General features: G+C 42.1%; 1 protein-coding gene and 1 long non-coding RNA gene across 3 annotated transcripts in view; one reads left to right on the top strand and one right to left on the bottom strand.

The window, feature by feature from the left end:
* Window positions 1-6,052, bottom strand: part of LOC103277658 (uncharacterized) — an 89,038-nt gene extending 82,986 nt beyond the window's left edge. The window contains exons 1-2 of the long non-coding RNA XR_010003408.1: window positions 4,378-6,052; window positions 243-432 (exon numbers count right to left, since the gene is read on the bottom strand). This is a non-coding gene — a long non-coding RNA (uncharacterized LOC103277658). The remainder of the gene's footprint in view (window positions 1-242; window positions 433-4,377) is intronic.
* A 405-nt stretch (window positions 6,053-6,457) lies between these two features.
* zfand5 (zinc finger AN1-type containing 5) lies at window positions 6,458-26,068 on the top strand. Of its 2 annotated transcripts, none has more exons than XM_008103291.3 (6): window positions 6,458-6,824; window positions 14,357-14,513; window positions 14,772-14,883; window positions 15,249-15,352; window positions 24,113-24,238; window positions 24,419-26,068. In XM_008103291.3, the coding sequence occupies exons 2-6, from the start codon at window positions 14,363-14,365 to the stop codon at window positions 24,565-24,567; spliced, it is 642 nt and encodes a 213-aa protein (XP_008101498.1). In that variant the 5' UTR covers window positions 6,458-6,824; window positions 14,357-14,362; the 3' UTR covers window positions 24,568-26,068. The 2 variants fall into 2 exon arrangements, with proteins under 2 accessions (XP_008101498.1, XP_003216528.1); XM_003216480.4 differs by having other exon boundaries at window positions 6,469-6,824; window positions 15,252-15,352.
* Window positions 26,069-27,700: the final 1,632 nt, after the last annotated feature.

The raw sequence follows: 27,700 nt of genomic DNA, 5'->3' as shown, positions 1-27,700 counted from the left end.
TTATCAAAAAGGTCTAATCCCAGGATTCCAGAACATTGAGCTATGGCAATTAACAGTGGTATCAAAGTGCATTAATTTTACGGTGTAGAGGCACACAGAGTTAACAAAGGTGCCTTCCCTCCTTCAGAAGTTTTTGTTACAAACAAGCTTTTAGAACTCCAAAAGGATTTCCATAGCTCGTGTTGAAACCAAATATAAAAGTTAAAGGGCAATCTACTTTTTGCACTGTCACCATAACTGACCTCCGGGGAAAACATGCCTCTTATCACTTCCAGAATGTAAGCCGCCTCCTTCTGCGAAAGAGCCAACTGGTTGAGTGAAAGAGCCAACTGGTTTATCCTTGTTTATATCTCAGAAGCACAACATGTTCACGTAAGCAGGAAGTTCAGGGCCCACACACTTATTCCTTGCAACACTTGGGTGTCTCAAACACTGAAAAAATATATATAATTTCTAAATGTAGCATGCAGATATCGGCACCACTTGAAGACAATCAAACTCAATTAAACAAGAATAACATGGTTAAGCAATAAAACATCTCCATTGTGCCATGAGCATGTGCTCCTTGGGATATATATGTAACACAAAGCTCACTACTGTCCAGCAAATATAAAACCAAAAGAAAATATATGGCTGTAAAATTCCCCCCACCCCCAGTTATCTCACTGGAAACTGGGAAATCCACTACCAAAACAAAGATGTCATTAATGTGATGGGGTATTTATATATATATGTTAATGAAGACTTAACATGGCTCTTGTTTAGCACAGAAATGTTGTCATAAGCCACTGAGGAACCAGCAACCACAACCAATACATCCAATACATTCTTTAAAATCACTTTAATCAACAAGATTAACCATAACTTGAAGGAATTATCCATGACCTTTAAAAATACAATTATGAACTGACAGCTTTTAAGTTGCATATAAACACTGCACATAAATAAATGTTTGGAATTCAATTCATATAGCCATTATGCTTTGGTATACTTTCCAAACAATAGGAAGTGGTTACAGCTTGAAACGAATTCCACAATCTCTTTTCTTCCAGATCAATATAGCACATAGGTGAAGATATATGTGCAGAAATAACATGTGGGAGGAATGTGGATAAAACTGATAATTGTGTGTATTAAGTGTGGAATGCACACAAATAGTGATTTGTACTACTTTCCAAAATGCATGTTAACATAAAGCACGGCACTTTTTCTTTATTTATGTATTTTATCTATGTTGTATCCTGCCTTAAGGAGAGGTGGGTAACAAATTACATCATCATCATCATCATCATTAAATCAATACGCTGCAACTGTGTGGTGCTAAAACGCCTTATTCTGTCAGACCCTCCTGGAGCCATCTTGACTGTCCTGTGAGAGACTAATGCTTGAATCAAGGACAAGCACACTGTGGATCTCCAAATGTTGCTGGACAGCAAATCCTTATCAGCCCAGACTGGCCAATAATGAGTCAATGGAACTATCACCAGAAAGAGGGCCACAAATTGTCCACACCAGCTTTAAACAGATAAACTTTGAACTGAGATACTACCAGGTCTTTTAATCCATATTCTAAAATTTGTTAATTTTAAACATTCCACAGGACTCTTACTTTTATTCAAGCATGCTAACATGGCTTCCCTTTCGAAACTGATGAACAAATGGTAGTAGCCAGTGGCCTGATTTACACTGCCACATAATCCAGTTCAAAGCAGACAATCTGGATTTAGAAACTGGATTATATGGCAGTGTAGATTGGGCCAATGTCTTTTCATTGGCCAAAGTGTTTAATAATCATGACTTAACATGACTTAAATCAGTGGTTCTCAACCTATGGGTCCCCAGGTGTTTTGGCCTACAATTCCCAGAAATCCCAGCCAGTTTACCAGCTGTTAAGATTTTTCTTCATCTGACTGAACAAATGAACGCTTGAGGTTGCCAGATCAGGGCTGCAAAAGGAGATAGAGTGCCACTACTTCATGGACTGATTTCTGGGGATCATCTACACCAGGGGTCCCCAAACTAAGGCCCGGGGGCCGGATGCGGCCCTCCAAGGTCATTTACCTGGCCCCCACCCTTAGTTTTATAATATAATATTTTTATATCATTTTAAATAATATAAAATATTGTATATACATATAATATTGATAATAATATTATAATGTTATACAATATAATACTAATAATACCATATAATAATATTAATTATATTATATATATTACATATAATATTACAGTATAGTGGTATAGTTCAATATATATAATGCTAATATTGTGCTATGCTAAGAATATAATATATTGTATGTACATACAGCTGCTCTGAGTCCCTTTCGGGGTGAGAAGGGCGGAATATAAATGTAATAAATAAATGTAGTAAACGAATAAATAAATAAATAATTTTAGACTTCGGCTCGCCCAAAGTCTGAAATGACTTGAAGGCACACAACAACAACAATCCTAATTAACTTGACTATCTCATTGGCCAGAAGCAGGCCCACACTTCCCATTGAAATCCTGATAGGTTTAGGTTGGTTACAATTGTTTTCATTGTTGTTGTTGTTTTGCACTACAAATAAGACATGTGCAGTGTGCATAGGAATTTGTTCATTTTTTTTCCTCCAAATGATAGTTCGGCCCCTCCACAGTCTGAAGGATTGTGAACCGGCCCTTTGCTTTAAAAGTTTGAGGACCCCTGATCTACACTGTCCACTCAATGTGGATTGAAGTCATTTTCAAAATGTAAATGACACATGGCACAAATGCATTCAGGAATGTGAATTAAGAGGCCTAAAACCAGAGGATACTCTTATATAGGGCCTGTAAGGCACATCAACGCAAGTAAGTGTGAACCACATCTCATGGTGGAACTGATTAAAGGATGGTTGCTTCAGCAATCTGCATGTGGGTGGGGAGAAAGAACAGCCACAGATATTACAGACACTAGAAATGAATTGGAGCCAAGCTTTCCAGTGCATATAGGCCCTCTAAGGAGCTCTAGAGTTTAATATGCAATCATCTACACCAGTGGTTCCCAACCTGTTTTTGACTCTCCAACATTAGTACCAAAAGAGTTATCAATTTTTGATCAACTTTAAATTTGGTTTGGTTATTTGGGTCTGATTCAGAAGATTGCATTGGATAGACCATATCAGCTCTAGTTTCTGATACAGAACATATGCCGTCCAGTAGTTGTCATCTGCTTGCCCACGGGAACCATATTCAATAATCTAGATCTGATGTGGTCTATCCAAAGCAATTTTCTGAATCAGCACTGTGCCGTCCGCCAGACAATAAAAAAACTATAAAGCTGAAACGTGCCGTCCTTTATCCGGGCGAACTGCAAATCCCTATAAGCTGTCCTAAAAATATTGAATGACTGAGTCTGGAAAACTTCAAAAAAAGGATGTTTATTCATACAAGGTTGTAAACCTGGCACAGATCTTAAAGTTACAGAAAATGAAACAAATTTCTATAGGTTTTAGTTACAGAATTATCCCTGGTTCCAGAAGGCAAAGGTGATTATAAAACCACTATACCCTAATCACGCTGTCTATATTAGAAGGAGAAACTCTTTCCTTCCCTATCTTTACAGCAAAGATTAGTTCTAGAAGCGACGGAATAACCTGCTCCTCTAACTAGATTTCCTATTCCAGATCAGTATAATTCAATACTTATCTAATTTGGATAGGCTTAGATTGGCCTGGTTTTGAGGATGATTTGTCCCAGTTAGCTTGCACAGCTGCAGCACATTGGAAGACTATAGCCAAAATGAGGCTCCAAAATGGAGACTAGACCCTGGTAAAAAAGGGCGGTCCTAAGATGTTGTACTCTTTGACCAATCATTGCAAAGAAAACTGCAGCCAGCTCTTGCAGACTCCAAGCCACTTTTCCTGGGCTTTTGCAGCCAGAGGCTGAAACAAAATGTAAGGCAAACCATCGTCCTGGGGGACGGAACAAGCACCCCAAATAACTCCAGGAACAGGCCTAAAAACGAAGACACCAAGGTGCCCCCGCTTCCAGGCGCCACATGGAACTGCTCCACTCAGAGGGAAGGAGGAGGACAAGCAGCAGTCAGGCGGCTTGTTGTTGTGTCTTTCATGTATAGCCACCCTCTCCCCTGCCAACATCCCCACTGCCTCTGCACTATAAGAGGGTTTTGCGAGACCAGTCACTCTCGTTGCAACGGTGTAGTAATGATGAGGCCGTGGACCATATTTTAGTTCTTGGGGACCACTGGTGGTCCATGGACCACAGGTTGGGAACCACTGATGTAGTGTCTTCTTAAGCCATGAGGAGAGACAGATAACAAATAACATCTGTATTTTGTAATGATTATAATTATCCTCTTTCAATTCAGATGCTAATGGATAAGGAACTCACTTGGCACACATATTCCAATCTTGAAGACAATTTGCTCAATCACTCTTTGACCGCAGCCCAGTTCTTCAGCAGTCTCTCAGCGAGAATGATGTACTCCACCCCATTCTGGTTTTCATTGGTGACGGCTATTGATGTCCCTTTCAATGGGTCTTCAACACTGGTTTCACCACCTTCTTCCAACTCTCTTCCTCTATGACTTTCTTTGGGGATGAACCCCATGACTTCTCTGTTCCTGCTCCACATTATGCAACACCCAGAAATTATGTCAGGCCTGAAGGAAGAATGATTCTATAGTGGTGGTGTAAGAGTTTCACACTGGGAGTAGCAGTTTCAGGAGAAAAATGGCATACAGGCATTGCTTCCAGTATATGCAAATAAGTCCAAAACCCAAGCTCAACCAAAACCCAGAACAGTTCTAGTCTCAAGCATTTCCCATAAGGGATACACTCAACCTGTCCTTTGGTAAGTCAGGGGAAAAGGGAGGGAGGAGATTGTCAACAGCACTGTAACGCAAGTGCTGTAACCAATGGACTATTTGAATTGAGTGGCTCTTCTTACCTTCGCTATTCCACTTGGTTCTCCCCAGAATGAAACTCACTAAGAAACACAGTCAAAATAGGGTTGCTGTGAGTTTTCTGGACTGTATGGCCATATTCCAAAAGCATTCTCTCCTGATGCTTTGCCCACATCTATGGCAGGCATCCTCTGAAGTTGTGAGGTATATTGGAAAATTAAGCAAGGGAGGTTTATATATCTGTGGAAGGTCCAGAGTGGGAGAAAGAACTCTTGTCTGTTGGAGAAGAGAAGCCATTGAAATCCACAAGCATGTGGACAATTTCAACAGAAAGGAGGAAACCATGAAAATAAACAAAATCTGGCTACCAGTATTTATTTATTTATTTATTTTAAAAAAATCTCTAGAATCAGCACAGTAAATAAAGAACAATCTGAAAAAAAGAATTCCAGACAGGAAACAATCAGGGCCAGCTAATATCTCCCAACAAAGGATTCCCCCCAGGCAGGAATCAACCAGACCTTAAAACTGCAAGGCTTTTCAATGCTAATTAAGGTGATTAATTGCAACATTCACAGAGACAAGATTTCTTTCTCCCATCCTGGAGATTCCGCAGATATATGAACATCCCTTGCTTAGTTTCCAACAGACCTCACAACCTCTGAGGATTCCTGCCATAGATGTTGGCGAAACGTCAGGAGAGAATGCTTCTGGAACATGGCCACACAACCCGGAAAACTCACAGCAACTCAATGATTCCGGCTATGAAAGCCTTCGACAACACAGTCAAAATACACTCCTGTATTAATTAATGTATACGCGCGCCCTACGCTCCCTTCTCCCCTCCCTTTGTGGGATTTTGAAGAGGGAAGGGGTGGAGAGTGGAAAAGGAAAGCGCCGCGGGTGGAGGCGGGAAATGAGCCAGAATGGCAAGTGACGTCGGCAGTGACTGTTCACTATGAGGCGGCGCCTGCGCAGTGTGTCCCTCCGCCCTCCCTCTCTCTCCCCCCGTACACGTCTGCCTTTCCCTTTGGTCTCAATGCGAACGGGAAGGGGGGGAGAGAGAGAGAGAAGAGGGCGGGGTTTGAAACGGTGACGTAGGCCGTTCTTCCTCTTTTCTTTGCCCCGCCCCTCCTCTCCGTTGACGCGCTCACGGTGAAAGCCAGCCGGAAAGAAAAGAAAAGCAAGCCAGTCAGCAAGCAAGCAATTGAGCGCGCGCGCGCTCTTTCCCCCCGCCCTCGCGCCGCCGACGTAAGCGCGTGCTCGCTCAATCGCGAGGGTGGGAGGGAGGCCCAGAGAGCGTCCCGACTCTTGGCTGCCGCTGTAAGCGCGTGCTCGCTCAATCGCGGCGGAGGGAGGGAGGGAAGGAAGGCGAGCCCGCGCTTAAGCCTCTCTGGCCAGCAAGTAATCGCGCGGCCTCGCTCTCTCTCTCTCTTTCTCTCCCTCCCCCCCGCCTCGCGCTGCCGACGTAAGCGCGTGCTCTCTCAATCGCGAGGGAGGGGAGGGAGCGCGCGCTTAGCCTCTCTGCCTAACACAAGTGACGGTTAGTGCGCGAGGCGGACGCGTCTTCCTGACAGGAAAGGAGGCTCGCGGCGGCGGCCATTAAAAAACCACCACCACCACCAGCGCGCGGCAAGGAACCATCTTCTTCTTTTACTTGCCTCCTCCCTCCTCTTTTATATCTCCACCTCCTTCCTCCTCGCCCCGCGCAGAAGCAACAGCACCTCAAACTCCTCCTCCTTTACTGTTGGAACAAAGGAAGCGGCGGCGGAGGCTGCAAGAGGAGCAGCAGCTCCGCTCGAGCCGGGAAGCGGCGGCGACGACGATAATATTATTCCCTCAGCGTCTCCCTCGCGGCCCGCTTTGTCCCTTTTCTGCAGCACGTCGAAGGATTTACGTCAAGACAGACCAAGCCAAGCGGCAACGCCGGCGGGTGAGTGAGTCCCGAGGCCATTTTCCTTCCTCCCTTTTGGAGTGGCGGAGGCGTCGTTGTCGTCGTATTCTTTTGTCCCTTCCTTATACCCATTTTGTACACGCCGCGTGGGCGGTAGGAAGAAAAAAGGTTCGAGGGAGAGTTCTCCTCACAGGAGGGGAAAGTGGGAGAGGGGGGCGAGGACAAAGGGCCGCGGTGCCAGCTTGGCCTTTGTGTGAGGAGGGGGCTGAGGGGAGGGGCGACGCTTCTCCCCCCTCCCAAATGGCAAGCAACATTCGGCGTGGAGGGGGGGGCTTTCTGACCCCCAATAATGTCGCCAGGAGCCGGTGGGAAGGGAGAAAGGCGAAGGAGGAGACGGGAAACAAAGGACAGGAAACGGACAATGCCTGCTGCCCTCCTCCCGCTTGGTGTGGGGTCTTGCTCCCCCCCTTCTTTCCTACTCTCGCCCTATCTTTCTTTCTTTCCTCCCATCCTTTCCTATCCTCTTCTCCCTTCTTGTCTTGGTTTCCTCCCTTCTTTGTTTTCCTTCCCTCTCTCCCTGTGTTGCAGTGGTTCTTAACCTTCCTTCCCCATAATACAATTCCTCATGTTGTTGTGACCCCCCCCCCCCCAAAAAAAACAATTAAATTATTTTGGTTGCTACTTCATAACTGTTAATTTTGCTACTGTTGTGAACCGTCAATGTAAATATCTGATATGCAGGATGTATTTTCATTCACTGGACCAAAATTGGCACCAATATGCCCAAATGTGAATGCCTTTATTTATTTATTTACTATATTTATATGTCGCCTTTTCTCACCCCTGGGGTGGAGGACTCAAGGCGGTTTACAACATATTAATGGCAGAAATTCAGTGCTGACATGCATATAATAAGGGGGAAATCATAATTAGACACTAACACATAGCTATAAATTAAAATCATTAAAACATCGTGGAATCATCCAGTTGGAAGAGACCTCATGGGCCATCCAGTCCAACCCCCGGCCAAGAAGCAGGAAAACTGCATTCAGGGCACCCCCAATAGATGGCCATCCAGCCTCTGCTTAAAAGCCTCCAATAAGGAGTTCTATTTGCTGGGATTTATAGTTCACCTACAGTCAAACAACATTCTGATCTCCACCTATGATGGAGCTGAATCAAACTTGGCACACAGAACTCCCATGACCAACAGAAAATACTGGAAGGGATTGGTGGGCATTGACCATGAGTTTTGGAGTTGTAGTTCACATAGGGCTTCATCACACTAGAGTTTGGATCTAGTTTAAATTCACTTTAGGGAGGGGCCTTTAAACAGCTCAGCCAGACAGGTCCTGGGCCTCACCAAACTACAAACCCCATAATTCTGCAGAAGGTAGAAACCAGATTTAAAGTGGATAAATGCTCAAGTATGATGAGGCCCCTACATCCAAAAGTGCTGTGGACTCAAACAGTGATAGATTTGGACCGAACTTGGCACGAATACTCAATATGCCCAAATTTGAACATTGATGGGATTTGGGGAAAATAGACCTTGATATTTGGGAGTTGTAGTTGCTGGGATTTATAGTTCACCTACAATCAAAGAGCCCCTTGAACCCCACCAACGATAGAATTGGGCCAAACTTCTCACACAGAACCCCCATGACCAACAGAAAATACTGGTCTTTGGTGACCCCTCAGACATCCCCTCGCGACCCCCCAGGGGACCCTACGCCCAGGTTGAGAAACGCTGCTGTATTGCCTGCCTTCTCTCTCTACCTTGCTTTCCTTCCCTCCCTTTCCCTTGTTTTCCTTGCCCCTCTCCCTTTTATTATTCTATTTTCTCTTTCTTTATGCCTCCCCCCCCCGCGCGCCTGTGCCCCTTTATTTCTTTTGGAGAAGGGGGGGTCCTTTTGTGTATGCCTCTGTGTGCCAACTCCTCGGGTGGAGACAGCTTCTCAAGGCTGCCTGGGCCTTGCCATGACTCAGTGGTTTTCTTTCACGGGTGTGAGAGAAGAGTGTGTGTTTGTCAGCTGCGTGGTGTTGGATCTAGATCTGGAAGAGGAGGGGGGTAGCGACCGGGCTATGAGCACGGCCCTTGGCTCTTCCTTCTCCGCTTATGGGCGCCCCCCCCCCTTTCCCCTCGTCCCTCCCTTTCACTCCGCCCCCGGTAGTTCTGCTAAGAGAGTCCGCCCCGACCAGCATCATCACCGCGCCTGCCATTTTCTAATTCTTTTTTTTTCCCAGCGTCTTTTATGTCCCCGAGTCCTTGGCGCTGGAGAGCGGATCTTGTTACAGTTCCCCCTCCCTCTCTTGCTCTGAGCTGGCAGAAGCTTCCCCTTTGTTTCTCTCACGTGGCTAGTTTCAACTGTGCCACTACCAAAAGGCTTGTTTCTGGATTGTTTATTGCTAAGGTTTAATATTTGCACTAACCCAAATGTTACTATCAGGATACTAAATAAAGAACAACACTCAAAAACAGGGGAATTCCAGACAAGAAACAATCAGGGCCAGCTAATCACCTCCCAACAAAGGACTCCTCCAGCCAGAAAGCAGCCAAGCATTGAAGCTCCAATGCTATTCAATGCTAATGAAGGTGATCAATCACAACATTCACACTTGCCTCAAACAGACAAGAGTTCTTTCTCCCACCCTGGACATTCCACAGATATATAAACCCCACTTGCCTAGTTTCTAACGAACCATAGAATCATAGAATAGTAGAGTTGGAAGAGACCTCATGGCCATCCAGTCAAACCCCCTGCCAAGAAGCAGGAAATAACCTCACAACCTCTGAGGATGCCTGCCATAGATGTGGGTGAAATGCAGTAGAGAATGCTTCTGGAACATGGCCATGCAGCCTGGAAAACCCAGTGATTCCAGCCATGAAAGCCTTCAACAACCTAATGTTACTGTTGTCTTTTTCCCTACCACCCATCCTAGTGTTCAAGCCTCATTCTGTGCTATACAGTGTGGAGAAACGAATTATGAATGTACCCATTACAAATATACTCCTGTAGAAGCTTAGGGTAGATTTTGCTGCCAAAATTGTTTGTCAATATGACTTGTGGATAAATTGAGAGCCATTTCACAAAGGGGGAAAGCACCTGTGGCATTTTATTTGTTAGTCTTCTGTGCTTTACAGTTAAAGAAATATTGAACTCACCAATTCAAATCACCATGTGACAAGCTCATATGTAAAGTGATACTAACACTACTGTGTTGTGAACAACTACTTCTACTATCCATATACAGACAGTTCCCAAGTTACAAACAAGATTTGTTCTGTTTTGTAGGTTTGTTCTTAAATAGCATTTGTTTGTAAGTTGGAATAGATACATTTTTAAAACTCCAGCCATATATGCATGCTTTGGATAGCATAGGGAAAGGTGAACACCCCTGTAGTGTCTGTTATGCAACTTATGTCCCTATTCAGAAGATTTCACATCACTTCCTGTCCCTATAATTGAGTTTTGAAACATTTTGATTGTTGTGGAAACAAGGATTAGTTATAAAGCTTTAGTAGAGACACCTTTTGCTCATGATAACTGTTTCAGGAGTGAATATCCCTTCCAAGGAGTAGATTTCTCTCCCTTCCTGTTGTCTCACCCCTGTGCTTAACTATGAGTTGTTTGTAAGACGGATGTTTCTAACTTGGGGACTGCCTGTACATTCATGTATAAATTAAAGACAGGTTTGGGGGCCAAAATTAATGAATTTTGATATGGCCCATGAATAAGTCTAGGATCATTCTGCGGAGAAGGGAAAGCACCAGTTCCTCCTCAGGAGACCAGCTACCCATGGCTGTCACCACCATTTTCCCACCCAGACATTCAAAAAGCCCAAGTGGCAGTATGGCAGAGAGTAGAAGGGGTTAGTGCATCTTTTGGTTTTCCCAGGATGGACTGAGCTTTTTTCTTTCACCATTCTTCTCAGACTAAACTTTTTTCACATATACATGAGTATATAAAGAAATATAATTTTTCTTGCAAAAATGTAGTTATTTGGGATGTTCTATCTTTATTTTGCTTTGTTTTAAATATTATTTGAAAAAACAATATAAGACAAACTGATTAACTACATACTGGTAGAATGTGAAAAATTGTGCTTTTGATGAACTCTTTCCTACTGGCAATGTTAAATCAATCCTTTGAGGAAATAATAAAATCTTCTCCTCGCCTGTAAACAAATCCACTGTATTATCCAACATTATTTCTCCATTCTGAAGTTGTGCTTTTGTGACACCAGCAGTGGAGCTCATTTGAAGCTAAAGGCAAGCTAAAAAGTGAATCCCTCAGCGTTTAAAGGTTGTGCTATCTTTAGACAACCCAAATAAAAACAGGTTTTATGATTAATTTATCATATATATATTATGGGAGTGACAGGAGTCCTCTGAAACCGTTACTCGTTTCTCTTCCTTGAAGTTAAAATAACTGCAAGTCAATTAATAGTTTGAATTCTTTACTTACTATCCTCCTCTGTTTCCCTTTGAAAATGTTGCATCATATTAACTGGAGGTCACATTTTCCCATTGTGGTGAATAAATATTTTGTTGCTTCAGTACTGTGGGCTGTGCAGGAGCTGGGTAGCCTTTGGAGATATAAATAGAAACTGATTTCAGAGGCCCCTGTTGGCGAGGTTTTGTCTGAGCCTCTAGCTCAGCCTGTCACATTGCAGCCTTGTGACAAGCGGAAGCTAATGCACTCACCCATGTGACCTTAGCTTCTGAGAAATATTAAAGCGAGCAGACACACATGTGATGGCATTAGGAGCTAGTATTCCAGTGAAAAGACTAAAGGTGTAAAGTATGGCATGACATGAGATTAAAAAGTTCTTTCAAACCTGGCACACGTGGACTTCATTTGAAGCAGAAAACTTTCTTTCCCATAATGGCTTTCACTTCACCACATATGGTGTGTGTGCCATACTACAATTATCAGCAGATGTCCATTTTGTGTTTTATAATTAACTGTAGTGGTGATATTATCTCAATGTTTAAACAGGGGAGAACTAAAAAAACATGAGCTGGCATTACTAAAATCAATTTTGTCATGAGACTTTCAAAAAACAATTGTGTTGTGAATAGTTTGGCATTCAGTTAACTCAAAATAATCACCGTAAATTAGTTTTGCATAATTTGTGCTTACTACACTATCTATTTTTGTTGGATAGCAATTTTTTAAAAGTAGATTTAGTTTTGTGAACAAACACATTCCCAGGCATAGTTTTTAAACGGTACAATGATTTCACAGAGAAGGATAGTTTCTTTGTCTTCCTATGTCTCTAAAAGCTTGTGTGCAGATATTCCAGAACAATTATCAGTTATTAAAAGTCATTTATACAAGACTTTGGTCAGGTTTTAGCACTGCTGTTTTACTGTATTCGATATTGAAAGTATTTCACACTGAAAGTATATGGGAGTGGGATTATAGTTTGTTTGTATTTTTAGAATGGAAAAAGTCCCAGATCCTAATCCTTATTCTTTACAATGGGCTAGGTAATACTTTGTGATCTCAAAACTGGACAGTACCATCCTGTCAGCATTGGCCATGCAATGTTATGTGGCTAAACATACACTGCAAAAACAGGTTGTGTTTTGTATTTTATTTGATGTTATCCATTTTATAGATTTATACTCTGTTTTTCCAATGTTGAGGGTTTTTAGCAGGTCCCTGATAGACGGAGCATTTTGTATCAAGTCCTTCATATCAACCTTGCTTAGCTTATTCAGTAATAAAAGTTATATTCCTGAACTTCGACTAGTGGCATGTTCAGACAAGGTGCAAATAGAATTGTTTTGTGGCATACAATGTTTCTTAGTAGCTTTACAGTAACTTAGCAAAATGCTATGACCCTCAAAACAGTAACTGTTTCTAATGAATATATGAATGTAAAACCTTAAAAAAAAGAACTTGATCCAAAAAAAGCTTCTCTACTAATAGCTTTTGTTGTATTGAAGTAGTCCCTATCGTATTTTAAAGAGGGAGAAGTGTTTTAAACATGTGTTTTCAAACAAAATTGGATTACCTCCCCAAGTTGCCCATGATGTATTTTGAAAAGCTTCACTGCAGTAGAGCTCAGTGAGGAAATTGACACATTTTGTGTGAAAACGTGGCTGGCCTGTGAGTTCAGCTGAGAAGTAGTCCTAAGGTATAAGACCTAATGAAGATATTATATTGGTAAATATAAGACTGTTCTGTAATTCTGGGCTTCACTAGGTTAAAAAATAGCTATGAAAGTCAGAGAAGTATTTGTAACAGGTGTATGCCTGCCTTGCCTGATAATTCTACCCAAAGATCTATGAATGCCACAACAATCAACAATCATAAACTTAACAAAAACACTTTCTGATTATATGTATTGCTCCAAACATTATTCTTATATGTCATTGCAGACATTGGGTGGAACAAAATGGAGAAAATACCTTCCTTCTCCTCTTCCTCCCCAGTGAAAACTATATGACTTTAATCCATGTATCATTGGTGTATCAGAAACCATGAACCTAAATTGGATAAGCATCAAAGTACAGGTGTAATCTTTCTGCATTAGAGTGGAAGAGGCACATCTGAATAGACATGAGTATGAAGGCAGTTCAATATGATTGTGCTACAGTGGGATCTGGGTTCACGTTCAGTTATTCTGAATAATTATTCCCTTTTACCTAAAAGAATCCACAAAAGTGCTGCTGTTCTTGAATATCCCCATTGCCCATTTAGGCCTAAGCAGAAACTACTTACTTCCCTCCTACCTAACTCCCAATTTAAAGGGTTTACTGCTTCTTGCCTCTGTAAAGAAGAGAAGCAGGCATGTGCAGTACTTCCTCCCATTTGGGTTCTGTAGTGTGCTAGAACCTTTTAGAGTGCTGGAGGGATGTTGTTCCCTCCAAGCTTTTATATACCTGTGTTTACTCAAATCTAATGTGCACCTCAATTTTTAAAACCATGATACCAAAAAAAAGGATTTGCTGGCAAATGCAATGTGCTGCAGCAAAAGGTAATATGGCCATTACAGTTGCTGCCTACTTTAATTCCTTCTTTTAAAACCAAAGTATCAGACCACCAAAACTTTCAGCAATGGAAAATAAAACCTTGGGGTGTATCAATGCTGTAAAATGAATCCACTTTAACTGCCTTAGGTCAATGCTATGGGGTCATGGGGGCTGTAGTTTTACAAAGCCTTGAGACTTCATTGCCAAAGAGTGCAAGTGCCTCACCAAACTACAAATCCCAAAATTACATAGCATTAAGTTATGACAATTATATATCCCTCAAATAGGAGCTCAAGGTACTCCTGAAGCAGCTTCCCCTATTGCTTTGGCTCAGCACTAAGATTACCACATTACGCAAATCTAATGCACACCTTAATTTTGGGAAGATAGTTTAGCAAAAAAGTGTTAGATTTGAATAAATGCAGTTCTTCTCTAGTCTTGTTCTCCTTGTTTTAGTGAACTATTTTTCTACATTCAGAAAAGTTATGGGAGGGAAGTGATGTCAATATTTCTGATGGTGTATTTGTGTACATTATGATGGTGTGCCAGCTCCTAATGCACCATTTTTTCTCTCTGTTTACAGTGCAAGATGGCTCAGGAGACCAACCAGACCCCAGGGCCCATGCTGTGTAGCACAGGATGTGGATTTTATGGGAATCCTAGAACTAATGGAATGTGTTCAGTCTGCTATAAAGAACATCTTCAAAGACAGCAAAATAGTGGCCGAATCAGTCCAATGGGTATGTGTTGGAGGAACATAACAGCCGAAATGCTAGCTGTGAATATAGACAAGTTGCTGAAATTACCAGTTGAGTGAACTCTTGCACTATTGACGCCTTCCCCAACTTTGAGGCATTTTATGTTATTATAGTCTTGGATTCATTCCCAACTAGTTCAAAAGATTTAAAAGCACCATTTAATGAATCTTTTATTTTTTCCTGCATATTAATTAGTATTATATTTCCTAATGTCTTTGCTTATATTATCTCTTTGTTCAGGAACATCAAGTGGTTCCAATAGCCCTACCTCAGATCCTACATCTGCACAGAGAGCAGATACTAGTCTAAGCAACTGTGAAGGTGCTGCTGGCAGCACATCTGACAAATCAAGGTAAGAAAAGTATGGAGTAATGTTGAAATGAACTAAGGCTACCATTGTCTAAGGGGAACCTTTTAACTGAAAATATTGTACTGTAGCTGTACAGCAAGTTTTAATGGGAGATAGCTACACCTTGATTATTGCTGCACTTAAAAGTGTTTTGGGCTTCACAACAATCCAGTGGATGTGATTATGCCCCCATATTGTTATAAGGTTGCATTAAATAGGCACTTGGCTGTTGATACTTCATTTCGTCAAATTTTATTGCCAGTTAGTCCGATAATAGTTAAAAAAGATCAATATTTTTCACTTTTTTCTTTTGAAGATATGACTTCCTAGTAGTACTAACTGATTGCTTTCATTTTACTGAATGCAAGCAGAAATGTGCCTGTTGCCGCCCTGCCTGTCACACAGCAAATGACAGAAATGAGCATTTCAAGAGAGGAGAAAGTAACTCCGAAAACAGAGACAACAGAGCCAGGTATGCCTTTTAAAAGTAACTTTAGTGCAGTAGGACCTTGACAAGTTTAAATCTTTATAATAAGGAAAATTGCCTACTTCATATTTGGTGGATTATTATGAAAAGACTAAATTTTCCAGACATGATTCTTAAGATAGCCCCCCCCCCCCCCCAAAAAAAAAAAATTCTAAAAATGTTCACATTGCCAGCCACATCAGCAGGATTGGGAAATTTAGTAGTGTCAGTACATATAATTCATTTAATGAATTGAGTTGTGAAATGCTGACTATGTTTTAATCTTGAGATTTTTGCAGCTGCTAAGCAAATCTTCACAATTTCTAGAAATAATGGGAAATTGAATGATCCTTTAGCCCACCTTTTACATCCAGAAAGCAAACTCAGTTCTGTATTGCATGTTTATTTTCTTTTATTATAAAGTTAGAACTTTTAAAATTATTACAATATAGGGGAAAAAAACTGAATATACAAAGGGGGGAATTCCTGTCTATACCATTAGCAGCAGAGTACAGCTAGACTCTTGATTGAATAAAAATAACTAAAACCAGTTTCCATACACTGACCTACAGCATTTCACAACTCAATTAGTGGTAAGGGATTGTTACGGGGGTTTGTGGATTTTTTTGCTTACAAATCCAGTTTACTGTTTATAATCCATCAGTAATGGCAATTGCTGGTGGATTATAAACACTATACTGCCTTTCCCATTATATCTGATAATTGTCCATGCTATGTGGGCTGATAAAATGAGTAGTTCAAAATATTTGGAGGTCCCAGATTGGAGAAAGGTGAATAAAGTCTTACTACAAGACCTTAAAGTGTTTAACCATCTTTTGACATTTGACAATCCCTGTAAAAATTGCCTCATGCAAGCCTGAGGATTAAACAAAAATAAGGTGAATTTTGTCAAAGGATCCAGTCAAAGGCTAGTATATAGATGTTGTGTTTGAACTATCAAAGAAAAGTTATCTACCAAGCTGACATTTTTTGTCTATTGCCAAATGTGTAAGAAAACAATGGGAAAGATATTTTAAATTGTATAACTATGCTCTATGTTGGAATTTCAGAATGACTTAGAATTAAGTGTGATTGAGATATACAGTGTTCTCTCACTTATCGCAGGGGTTAGGTTCCAGGATCGCCAGCAATAAGTGAAAGTCCCCTGTTGGGTGAGAAGGGCGGGATATAAATATTGTAATAATAATAAGTCCGTGAAGTAGGGACACCATATTTATTTTAATATTTATACATTATTTTAGTAGTTATACACTATTTTAAGTCTTTATCAACCAATTGTGTGTTGATAAATCGCCTCTTTCTCCTTCTGTTGCCACTTGGGCTCCTTTTTTCTCCCTTCGGCTTCTCCTTCCTCCCTTCCTTAGGCTGTAAATTGTAATTTTTATGATTTATAATAGTCTTTTATGATTTATAATAGTCTTTTAGAGCTTATTGAAAAACCGCAAAACAGCGAATCTGCGAAAAGTGTACCGCGAAGTAGTGAGGGAACACGGTAGATGTGTGTGTATATGTATATATACATACACACACACACACACGTGTTCACATCTCTCAAAGTTATTTGTAGATTTGCAGACATTATGGCTCTTCATTTACAATGGTTTTTTCACGTCTGAAACATGCAAACATAATATATTAGGGATCTAAAAGAGCCTTTCCACTTAAATGTTACCTTAAGGAGCTGTAAGCTGTTCTTTGGAGATCTGATGGGAATGGAAGCACATATATAAGAAGATGTTACATTCAAGAGCAAAGACTATGTTTAAAGATCTGGAAGAGGTTGTGTCAAGGACAGAACGCCACAAGATTCAAAGTAACAGAGTTTATTAGATTACAGAACTCAAAAAATGCCCGTAAAACACAAGGGCCAGGCAGTTTTTGCCTTTAGGAGCAAAAAGGGGCAAAAGTAAATGTTCAAAAGATAAACCGGATTAAACCGGAGTTTAATCCGGGTAAAAACAAACTGCTTGCTTCAGCCTGGGTATAAACGAAACGAAAGCCAAGGAACAAAAGATACAAAGAATGCAACTAATTGGCAGCAGATTCCTCTCTGCTGCCAACACTGTGCTTAGAGTAACTTGCGTCGCTCCCCCACACACACAGCAGACAGGATCTCCAACACGAGTAAATCAGCCAAGGATTGTAGCAGTTGAGTAGACCAGTTCCGTTCCGTAGATCAAAGCCAGAAGCAGACGTTTGTAGTTTTTCCAAGTCCAAGAAGGGGGGAAGACAAGCCGTGGTCAGTTCAGTCCGAGTTCTCAAAGCAGGAGATGGCGTCCGTCAAGAAGACGACGGAGGGTCAAGCTAATAAGAGTAAGCACAGGTTTGCACAAACAAATGCCCACACAATCCCTCCCGCCGTCTGACCCTGGATTCCAATCAACTTACGTCACAGCACAGGAAAGCACACAAGTCTTCAGGGAAGCGTCCCACACACACACGGATCCCAAGCGTTTGCCCAGATTACCTTGCCCAACGCAATTTGCAATTGCTCCCAAGCCCCATTTTATGCCAGTTACAAATCTTCATCACTGTCAGCTGTCCTCCTTAACCCGGGCGTTTCCTCATCACTTTCCTCGTCAGAGCTGGAACACCTCTGACTACGCCCAACAGCATCTCCAGCTGTGGATCCCGTCCCATCCCTCCAGCTAAACCATGGGTCTAATCCTGAAGGTCCCCATTCATCTTCTGTCCCATCATGGCCAGTGGCACCCACTTCCTCCCTTACCCGAGTCCAATCCATCTCATCCTCCTCTGAGCTAACCAGCCCCTCCTCCATTCTCTCCGTAAACCCTTCGAAAGACTCCTCGTCAGATGGTGCTGCAAATATGTCTCGCAGTCTTTTTCTCTCTCGCTCCTCGAGAGTATCTGACTCTCGAGGAGTCTTACGCCCACGTCTGTCAGTAACAGAGCCATGAGGCTCAATCATAACACTATCCCCTCTCACAAAGGCCTCCTCCCCCGATGGCGGAGAAGTGGCAGTGATACCCTCCGCTATAGCACCACGACGACTAGAGGTATCAAGTTTCAACAGCGAACGATGAAAGACTGGATGGACCTTTAAACTAGACGGTAAACGCAAACGAAACGCAACAGAAGAAATCTTTTTAACGATAGGAAAGGGACCCAAATACCGAGGCGCAAACTTTCCCCCAGCCTGTTTAATATGTTTGGAAGATAACCACACCAAATCCCCTTCTTCCAACTCCTCCCCTGCCTGCCTGTGGCGGTCAGCCTGAGTCTTCTGCGTTGCCTTAGCTTCCAACAGTAAGCGACGGGCAACATCATGCAATGCAGCCATTTCCGAAGAGCGGTACACAGGGTCCGAAGAGACCACATTGGTCGACGGCGCCACACCTCCCCGTGGGTGAAAACCATAAGTTAGCTCAAATGGCGTATGCTGACTAGACGTGTGCACCGCATTGTTGTAAGCAAATTCCGCCACCGGTAACCACTTTACCCAAGCCGTGGGTTGATCTAAACAAAAACAACGCAGATACTGCTCTAAGAGCCCATTAACCCGTTCCGACTGTCCATCCGTTTGCGGATGGAAAGCTGAAGACACGTTTAACTTAGTCCCCAAACACTCATGGAAGTGTTTCCAAAAGCGTGACACAAATTGCGGAGCCCTATCTGAAATAATCACCTCGGGTGCTCCGTGCAAACGATAGATGTGCTTTGTAAATAGTAAGGCCAACGTAGGGGCCGCCGGAATGGTTGAACAAGGAATAAAATGAGCCAGTTTACTAAATAAATCCACCACCACCCAAATACAAGTATAACCCCCAGACTTAGGCAAATCTGAAATAAAATCCATGGAAATGATTTGCCATGGCCTCTCCGGAACAGGTAAAGACGATAACAACCCTCTAGGGCGCCCAACAGGCGTCTTACTCTGCTGACAAACGGCGCAGCTGTCACAAAAGCGCAGAATGTCTTGCCGCATCTTTGGCCACCAGTAGCTCCTGGTGATAAGCTGTACGGTCTTGAACCTGCCAAAGTGCCCAGCCATGGGTTCGTCATGGTGGGCTCTAATCACCTCCAACCTGAGGGTCCCCACTGGTACGTAAACCTGCCCCCTACGCACCAATACCCCGTCTTGATCCTGGAGATGTGGCAGTATGGTACGGTTACCTGCAGAGAGCAGCATCAGTTGCTCCTGAGTCCACACATCATCCTTCTGAGCCTCAAGGATCTGGTCATGTAACCCAAGCTCATTATCTACAACACACAGAGAGGCAGTAGGCAAGATGGTCTGACATACTACCTGCTCATTGGTCTTAAATTCCGGCTTGCGGGATAAAGCATCGGCCCGCAAGTTTGCCTTCCCCTCCACGAACTGCACCTTGAAGTTAAACCTGGAGAAAAACAAAGCCCAGCGGATTTGACGCTGGTTTAACTTCTTTGCTGTTTGCAAGTGCTCTAAGTTCTTGTGATCAGATCTGACCACGATCTGGTGCCGTGCCCCTTCAAGCCAGTGCCGCCACACCTCAAACGCCACCTTAATCGCCAACAACTCCTTCTCCCATATGGTATAGTTCTGCTCGAAGGGTGTTAGTTGCCGCGAGTAAAATCCACAGGGACGCAAGGTCCCTGAGGAATCCTTCTGAGACAATACAGCCCCCAACGCGTAGCTAGAAGCGTCCGCTTCTACCACGAACGGTCTGTCAACATCAGGATGGGTTAGTATGTTGTCCGATTGAAAACTAGACTTTAATTGTAGAAACGCCTCGTGAGCTTCCCGCCCCCACACAAATGGCTGTTTCTTGCGCAGAAGCTGCGTCAAAGGTACCGTGAGCTTTGCAAAATTCGGAATAAACTCCCGGTAGTAATTAGCGAAACCCAAGAACCTTTGTACATCCTTCTTAGTCTTCAGCTCCTGCCATGAGTTGACGGCGTCAACCTTATGTGGGTCCATTTTAAGTTCCCTACCTGACACTACATGACCTAGGAACTCCACTTCAGGCACATGAAAGACGCACTTGGAAGCCTTGGCGAAAAGCCCATTAGCCCGCAGTCGGTGCAGAACCTGCTTGACATGTTGACGATGTTCTTTCTCGTCCTTAGAAAAAATCAAGATATCATCCAAATAAATCACTAAAAATTGGTCAATTAGGTCCCTGAACACATCGTTCATGAACCTCTGGAATACCGCAGGAGCATTACAAAGCCCAAAAGGCATGACTCGGAACTCGTGGCATCCGAAACACGTGTTAAATGCCGTCTTCCATTCATCCCCTTCCCGTATACGGATTAAGTTATAGGCCCCCCGCAGGTCAAGCTTGGTAAAGACCTTAGCCCCTTGCACCCTTGATAACAGTTCCGAGATTAAAGGGAGCGGGTACCTATCCCGAATGGTGTATTTGTTTAGGATCCGATAGTCACAGACCAGCCTAAGTTCCCCAGTCTTTTTGGCTACAAAGAATACTGGTGCCGCAGTTGGAGAACTAGATGGGCGAATAAACCCCTTGGCTAAATTTTCATCTAGAAACTCCCGCAAAGCTTGCCTTTCCGGTACAGTCAAGGCATACAGCCTCCCTGCTGGCAGTTTCGCACCTTCTGCCAACTTGATGGCGCAATCATATGGCCTGTGCGGTGGTAATTTGTCCGCTTCTCTTTTACAAAATACATCAGAGAACTCCCCATACTCAGCAGGCACTCCCTCCATATCAGAATGAGTAACATTTAGAGTGCAACAATCCTGCCTCTTTAAGATCACTTTACGTGTTGCCCAATCTACTTGTGGGTTTACTACAGCTAGCCAATCCATCCCCAGGATCACGTCATATCTAGGCAAGCTCGTAATATCCCACACAAACGTTCCCGTTACTCCCTGCACCTCCCACGTTACTGCTGAGGTTTCATGGTTAACCACCCCAGTCTCCAGCAGTCTCCCATCTGCTCCTTCCACCCACACGTCGCATGCCTTGCGCACTCTAGGAATGCCATGCTTCTTAGCAAACTCAATATCTACATAGGAGACCGTAGCCCCTGAGTCCAGCAGTGCCAAAGTAGAAACAAGTTCCCTTCCCCCAACAGATAATGTAATGGGTACGAAAACATGCTTCCTCCCCTCAGTTGACTGCTTGAGGAGCCCTAGTGCGTTGGACTCACGTCGCACTAGGGCTGGCCTTTTCCCGAAAGCTGGGAAGGTTTCACATTACAATTTTTGGCAAAATGCCCAGCATTCCCACAGTACAAACACAAGCCCAGCTGCCTCCTACGGCTCTTTTCCTCTGTAGACAGCTTTTTAAAGACCCCAAGCTCCATGGGCTCTTCCCCCATCACCACAGGTGCCCTGGTTACATGCATGGGTGGCGCACACATTGCTTTTGAGTGTTTACGAGCCTCGAACCTTGCGTCTAAACGCAGCACCTTAGCTACTAAGGCGTCCCAGCTTTCAGCCGGCTCCAAGCGTGCTAATTCATCCTGGAGCATATCACTTAACCCGGCAGTAAATAAAAGCATGAATGCATTTTCCCCCCAATCCAGCTGGTGGCGATACAGGTTAAACTTATTTAAGTAATCCAAAACAGTCCCCTTTCCCTGTTTCAACCGATACAGAGCCCACCCAGCGTTCTCCGTGCGGAGAGGATCCCCAAAAGTATCAGTTAACAACTTTTTGAAATTATTCAAATTGTCCTTGACTGGGTCATTTCCCAAAATTAAATTAGTGGCCCATTGTCCTGCGGGACCGGTCAACAAACTCAAAATAAAGGCCACCTTGCTAGTGTCTGTAGGAAAAGCATGAGCACTGAGCTGAGAAAAATAAAGCTCCACTTGTGCCAAAAAGGTTGGCAACTTGCACCTGGTTCCGTCAAAGCGTTCAGGAGTCAAAACATGTCCTTTCACAGCCTGAGCTGTTTGGCTAACGGTAAAAGCCGTTTGCAATTGGTCTACTTTGGCCCTTAACTCATCCATCGTCTTCCTGACGGGTTTATTGCTGCAATAAACTTTTTATGGGCGTTGGGCAATCTGTCAAGGACAGAACGCCACAAGATTCAAAGTAACAGAGTTTATTAGATTACAGAACTCAAAAAATGCCCGTAAAACACAAGGGCCAGGCAGTTTTTGCCTTTAGGAGCAAAAAGGGGCAAAAGTAAATGTTCAAAAGATAAACCGGATTAAACCGGAGTTTAATCCGGGTAAAAACAAACTGCTTGCTTCAGCCTGGGTATAAACGAAACGAAAGCCAAGGAACAAAAGATACAAAGAATGCAACTAATTGGCAGCAGATTCCTCTCTGCTGCCAACACTGTGCTTAGAGTAACTTGCGTCGCTCCCCCACACACACAGCAGACAGGATCTCCAACACGAGTAAATCAGCCAAGGATTGTAGCAGTTGAGTAGACCAGTTCCGTTCCGTAGATCAAAGCCAGAAGCAGACGTTTGTAGTTTTTCCAAGTCCAAGAAGGGGGGAAGACAAGCCGTGGTCAGTTCAGTCCGAGTTCTCAAAGCAGGAGATGGCGTCCGTCAAGAAGACGACGGAGGGTCAAGCTAATAAGAGTAAGCACAGGTTTGCACAAACAAATGCCCACACAATCCCTCCCGCCGTCTGACCCTGGATTCCAATCAACTTACGTCACAGCACAGGAAAGCACACAAGTCTTCAGGGAAGCGTCCCACACACACACGGATCCCAAGCGTTTGCCCAGATTACCTTGCCCAACGCAATTTGCAATTGCTCCCAAGCCCCATTTTATGCCAGTTACAAATCTTCATCACTGTCAGCTGTCCTCCTTAACCCGGGCGTTTCCTCATCACTTTCCTCGTCAGAGCTGGAACACCTCTGACTACGCCCAACAGCATCTCCAGCTGTGGATCCCGTCCCATCCCTCCAGCTAAACCATGGGTCTAATCCTGAAGGTCCCCATTCATCTTCTGTCCCATCATGGCCAGTGGCACCCACTTCCTCCCTTACCCGAGTCCAATCCATCTCATCCTCCTCTGAGCTAACCAGCCCCTCCTCCATTCTCTCCGTAAACCCTTCGAAAGACTCCTCGTCAGATGGTGCTGCAAATATGTCTCGCAGTCTTTTTCTCTCTCGCTCCTCGAGAGTATCTGACTCTCGAGGAGTCTTACGCCCACGTCTGTCAGTAACAGAGCCATGAGGCTCAATCATAACAGGTTGCCTGTTCTTAAATAGGTTTACCGCCCTGAGTCCCCTTGGGGAGATAGGGCGGAATACAAATAAATATTATTATTATTATTATTATTATTATTATTATTATTATTATTATTATTATTATTATTATTACATATATAATCCTATAAATGTTAAAAACCTATATCTTGATCCATGCCCAATAGTTGTAGCTAATATGTGAACAGGCTTTTTACGATTCACACATAAGGAAATACCACTATCACAGCTTGTAGGTTCTTTGGGGTTCCCTTATTGAAAACTCAGGAATAGGTTCTCGATTATCTCCCAGACTATTATTTTTGTTGTAGAAATCAGTTTTTGCCAACCATTGCTTTAACTAGAAGAGAGCCCATTACAGAATATTTTTAATGATGAAGTATAGATGGAGAAAAATAGGGAGAAGTAATCTGTCAGTTAAACCTGGCAACTTTACATAGTTTTCAAGAATAGCTTTCCAAGATGCGTACTAAGCTCCTCTTTCTAGAACTAATGGTGCCTTAGACATTTGAGCTTGTGAAAGATAATAGAATTGAAAGCAGTATGGAGTTAAATAGTGAAGCACTTCTAATGAACTTTGGGGTGGGGGGTTGTTCTTCCAGTTGTTACTCAGCCAAGTCCTACAGTAACTCAACCTAGTACGTCTCAAAATGAAGAGAAAACACCTGAAATGCCCAAACCAAAGAAGAACAGATGTTTTATGTGCAGAAAGAAGGTTGGCCTTACAGGTATGCATCATCTACACTCATTTGATCTTACTCTAGTTTCTTGCTAGGGTTTGTATACTTTAAGGGCCATTTGAAATGAGGTTTCATCAAAAAGCATGGAGTTCAGCTTTGTTATGTGGAAGGATAACACACTTGCAAGAACTGGCTATGCTTCAAGATAGTGCTTCTGTCTCTTCACAGGATTTGACTGCCGGTGTGGAAATCTGTTTTGTGGACTTCATCGTTACTCTGACAAGCACAACTGCCCATATGATTACAAAGCAGAAGCTGCAGCAAAAATCAGGAAAGAGAATCCAGTTGTTGTGGCTGAAAAAATCCAGAGAATATAAACTAACCTACTTGGTGAAAAGACTGATTTCCTTTGTTTTTATTTTAAAATATCCTAGGAAAACATTAAAGAGCAGATGCATGGCCATTTTCCTTTGATGTTCTCCAGAGTTTTACTTTAGTCTGTCTTATTGATTGATATTTTAGGATATTGTGGGTGTTACAGGCAGAAATGGATAGATACAGCCCTTTAAAATGTGTACATGCCCTCCCCAAAATGAGTCGAAAGAGTAAGACCTGCACTGGAAAACAGACATTCACAAAGGACAGAGTTGTCTAGTTCACATGTGCCAAACAGATGCATAAAATCTGCATGTTTGCAGCAGATTTGCCTTTTGGGAATGTAGTTGAGGTCTATCATCCTTGGATAGTGCTATGTGCCTGTTTGATTAAAAGTTACACCAGGAAAAATGAGTCTACTTTTACCATAGTTAAACTTCGTTCCTTTTAATTTCCATGATTTGTTGTTTTGAAGCTGAGCTACAGAGGAGTCACTTTCTAAATGAGAATGGGGTTTCAGGTGCCATAAGCTACAGTTTAAGGCAACCTAATAATGATGAAAGCAAGGAATCTGAGTCTGAAGGATGAGATCTTTGGAGCTGATAAAATTTCTGAGCAAATACAAACTGGTTCCCAAAGGAGACTTCATTTTAGAACTTTAATGGAACTAGCCTACAACAGAGGACTTGTCTGCTTCTTACTCTTATGTAGCTAAGTTGTGTAGCACAATACTACAGGACTTTGTTTTCAGTTTACAAACAAAAAGCTACATCTTTTTCAAAATAAATTTAACCACAGCAGCTCTATCAAGTGACACATGCATCTGATAAACTTAGTTTGCAAGTGTATTCAAGCATTTATTTTTCATATACATTTTACGTTGAATGTGTTCTGGTTGCAAGAGAATGTTAGTTCTTAATTTTTATAATTTAAAATATAGTGAGACTGCACCATTTTGCATGGAAATAAAATCATACCCAATATGGCTGCTGTAGACTTTTAAGTGGTACCTGGAACCACTCTGAGGGCTGCTTTATCATTTAATAGTACTTGGGTGTAGGACTGTAGTGTTCTTGGGTGTATTGCATGGGCTGCATTATCTACAGCATTGTACAATAACAACTAGAAAAGGCAGTATACTTCACTGATGCTTGTCTGGTAATATCACTTCTGTGTTATAATGGAAGGTTTTTTGTGATGTATGAAACTTGTGTTTTTTATATAAACAAGTACAGTTTAGAGTAGTAATAGTGGTAATGCCTGTTCTCATCTGTAAATAGTTGTGTATACATAGGGCACTACTTCTGACTTATATTGCAGTGTTCAGTCTTAATTTTTCTTCATTAAAAGCATCAGGTTTTTGCTTTGAACTTTGTCCTCAGTTGGGTTATTAGATAAACAAACATGTACAGATAGTTCATATTTATGTATTGCACATAATCATGCTACCCAGCATCTATGCGATATTGTATTATGTAAATAATAAAATCATGTACAGAGGGATATAGTTCATTGTGATGGTCATTGGGTCTTACAACTTATTGAATAGCCTGGACTCTTCATTATGGGTGAACTCACAACTGATTTTGGTAATTAATAGGTTTCTAACTAATCCTCTTCTAGCCTCTGTATCTCCTCATGCTGGATTTAATTTTTATTCACACATCAACTGGAGAAGATATTTTTTCAGCAGAGCAACACGTATAAACTGGAATACAAATGTTATGCCTGGATAGAAGTTCAGCAAATAACAGCAACATCATGATCAAAAATGCAAAATTTCTGCATTCCAATGGATTTTAGTTGATTTGCTTTTGACATTTGCCATTTAACATTGCTTCTAGTTCTACCTTTGCAGCAGATTCCTAGCTCCATTTACTGGCTTCAACCCTGACTGATGGCCTCAATGTGGGCTTCAATTATTATGCAAGCTGATTAGTTTCTCATGATCTGAACAAAGGGAACAGCAAGACATCGTACATGGTGCTCAACAAAATTTGATAACTGCAACTGTATCTGCTCTGAATAGTTCTGCTTTTTGCACACTTGGCAGACAGAATGGATTGATTTGCAATTGAACTAATCTATAATCTACTGAAATTAGGGTTTTGGTTTGTTTGTTTATTTGTTATAAATCAGACCATTCTTGAAAGCTGTCCCAAATAACAAAATTTGCTGTGTCAATGAAGAAAAAAATGTTGTTTGGCCTGATGGATATCTGAAAAGAATGCCATTTGAGGTTGAAAGAAAGATATTGAATAAGCATGTCAATGCATTGCGTAATAGCTTTGAATGAGTAATTCCCAAATTACATGACTGCTCAACTAGTTAACAGAAGCATGTATCCCTTTACATTAATGAATCAGCAATACCTGTTTTGAAAGAACTAGTCCTTTCCAAACACCCTATAAATGGTACAATCCTGAAATATCCAGGCAAATGGGCTTGGCTTGAGTGACATGCCTGTTTCTTCCATGCTCTTACTGGGTCAGACTATTTTAACAAGCATTTTGTTACTGAAGAATTTGCAAATGTAGTGACTTGCATGTCCTTGGAAGCCGATCATCGAATCCAGGAAAGCCAAATTCAGGTCTTTAACAGATGTAATTTAAGATTCTTAAAACCAAATTTTGCAAAGCCAATGGGTTATATAAACAGTGTAATTAATATCTTCCTATTACTGTATTACAGTGCCAGCTGTCTCACCAGTTGCTTTACGACACAAGTTTAAATGCAAAAAAAAAAAAATTGGGCATTGCAATGTAACTATACACTAAAGCGAACAAAGTAGTTGAAAGTATTGAACATAGACTTTAGTTTTACTATTTCAGCTACATTACATTGAAATAAAACCTTTACAAATGGTTATAGTTTTTAAGACAATTGCCCTAATTTGACTTCTGGCAGTAAATACTGATGAGAAGGAGTTTTGCACATTTGTTTGCAAGTGACTGGGGAAGAGTCCAGTATGTGCATAGTGCTTCCTTCAAACCAAGACTGGTGAATTTCCCAAGTCCTGAAAAGTGTAAACTAGCATAACATCTCTCTAGCTGTGTTAATTCAATCATGATGAGAGGTAGTATGTATGATTTCTATATCTACTGTAGGATGCCTTCATTCATATCAATAATTCTA

The sequence above is a fragment of the Anolis carolinensis genome, chromosome 2, assembly GCF_035594765.1.
Source record: "Anolis carolinensis isolate JA03-04 chromosome 2, rAnoCar3.1.pri, whole genome shotgun sequence".
NCBI classification, from domain to species: domain Eukaryota; kingdom Metazoa; phylum Chordata; class Lepidosauria; order Squamata; family Dactyloidae; genus Anolis; species Anolis carolinensis.
The sequence above is the reverse complement of the archived record's forward strand: the minus strand, read 5'-3'. Positions and strand labels throughout refer to the sequence as shown.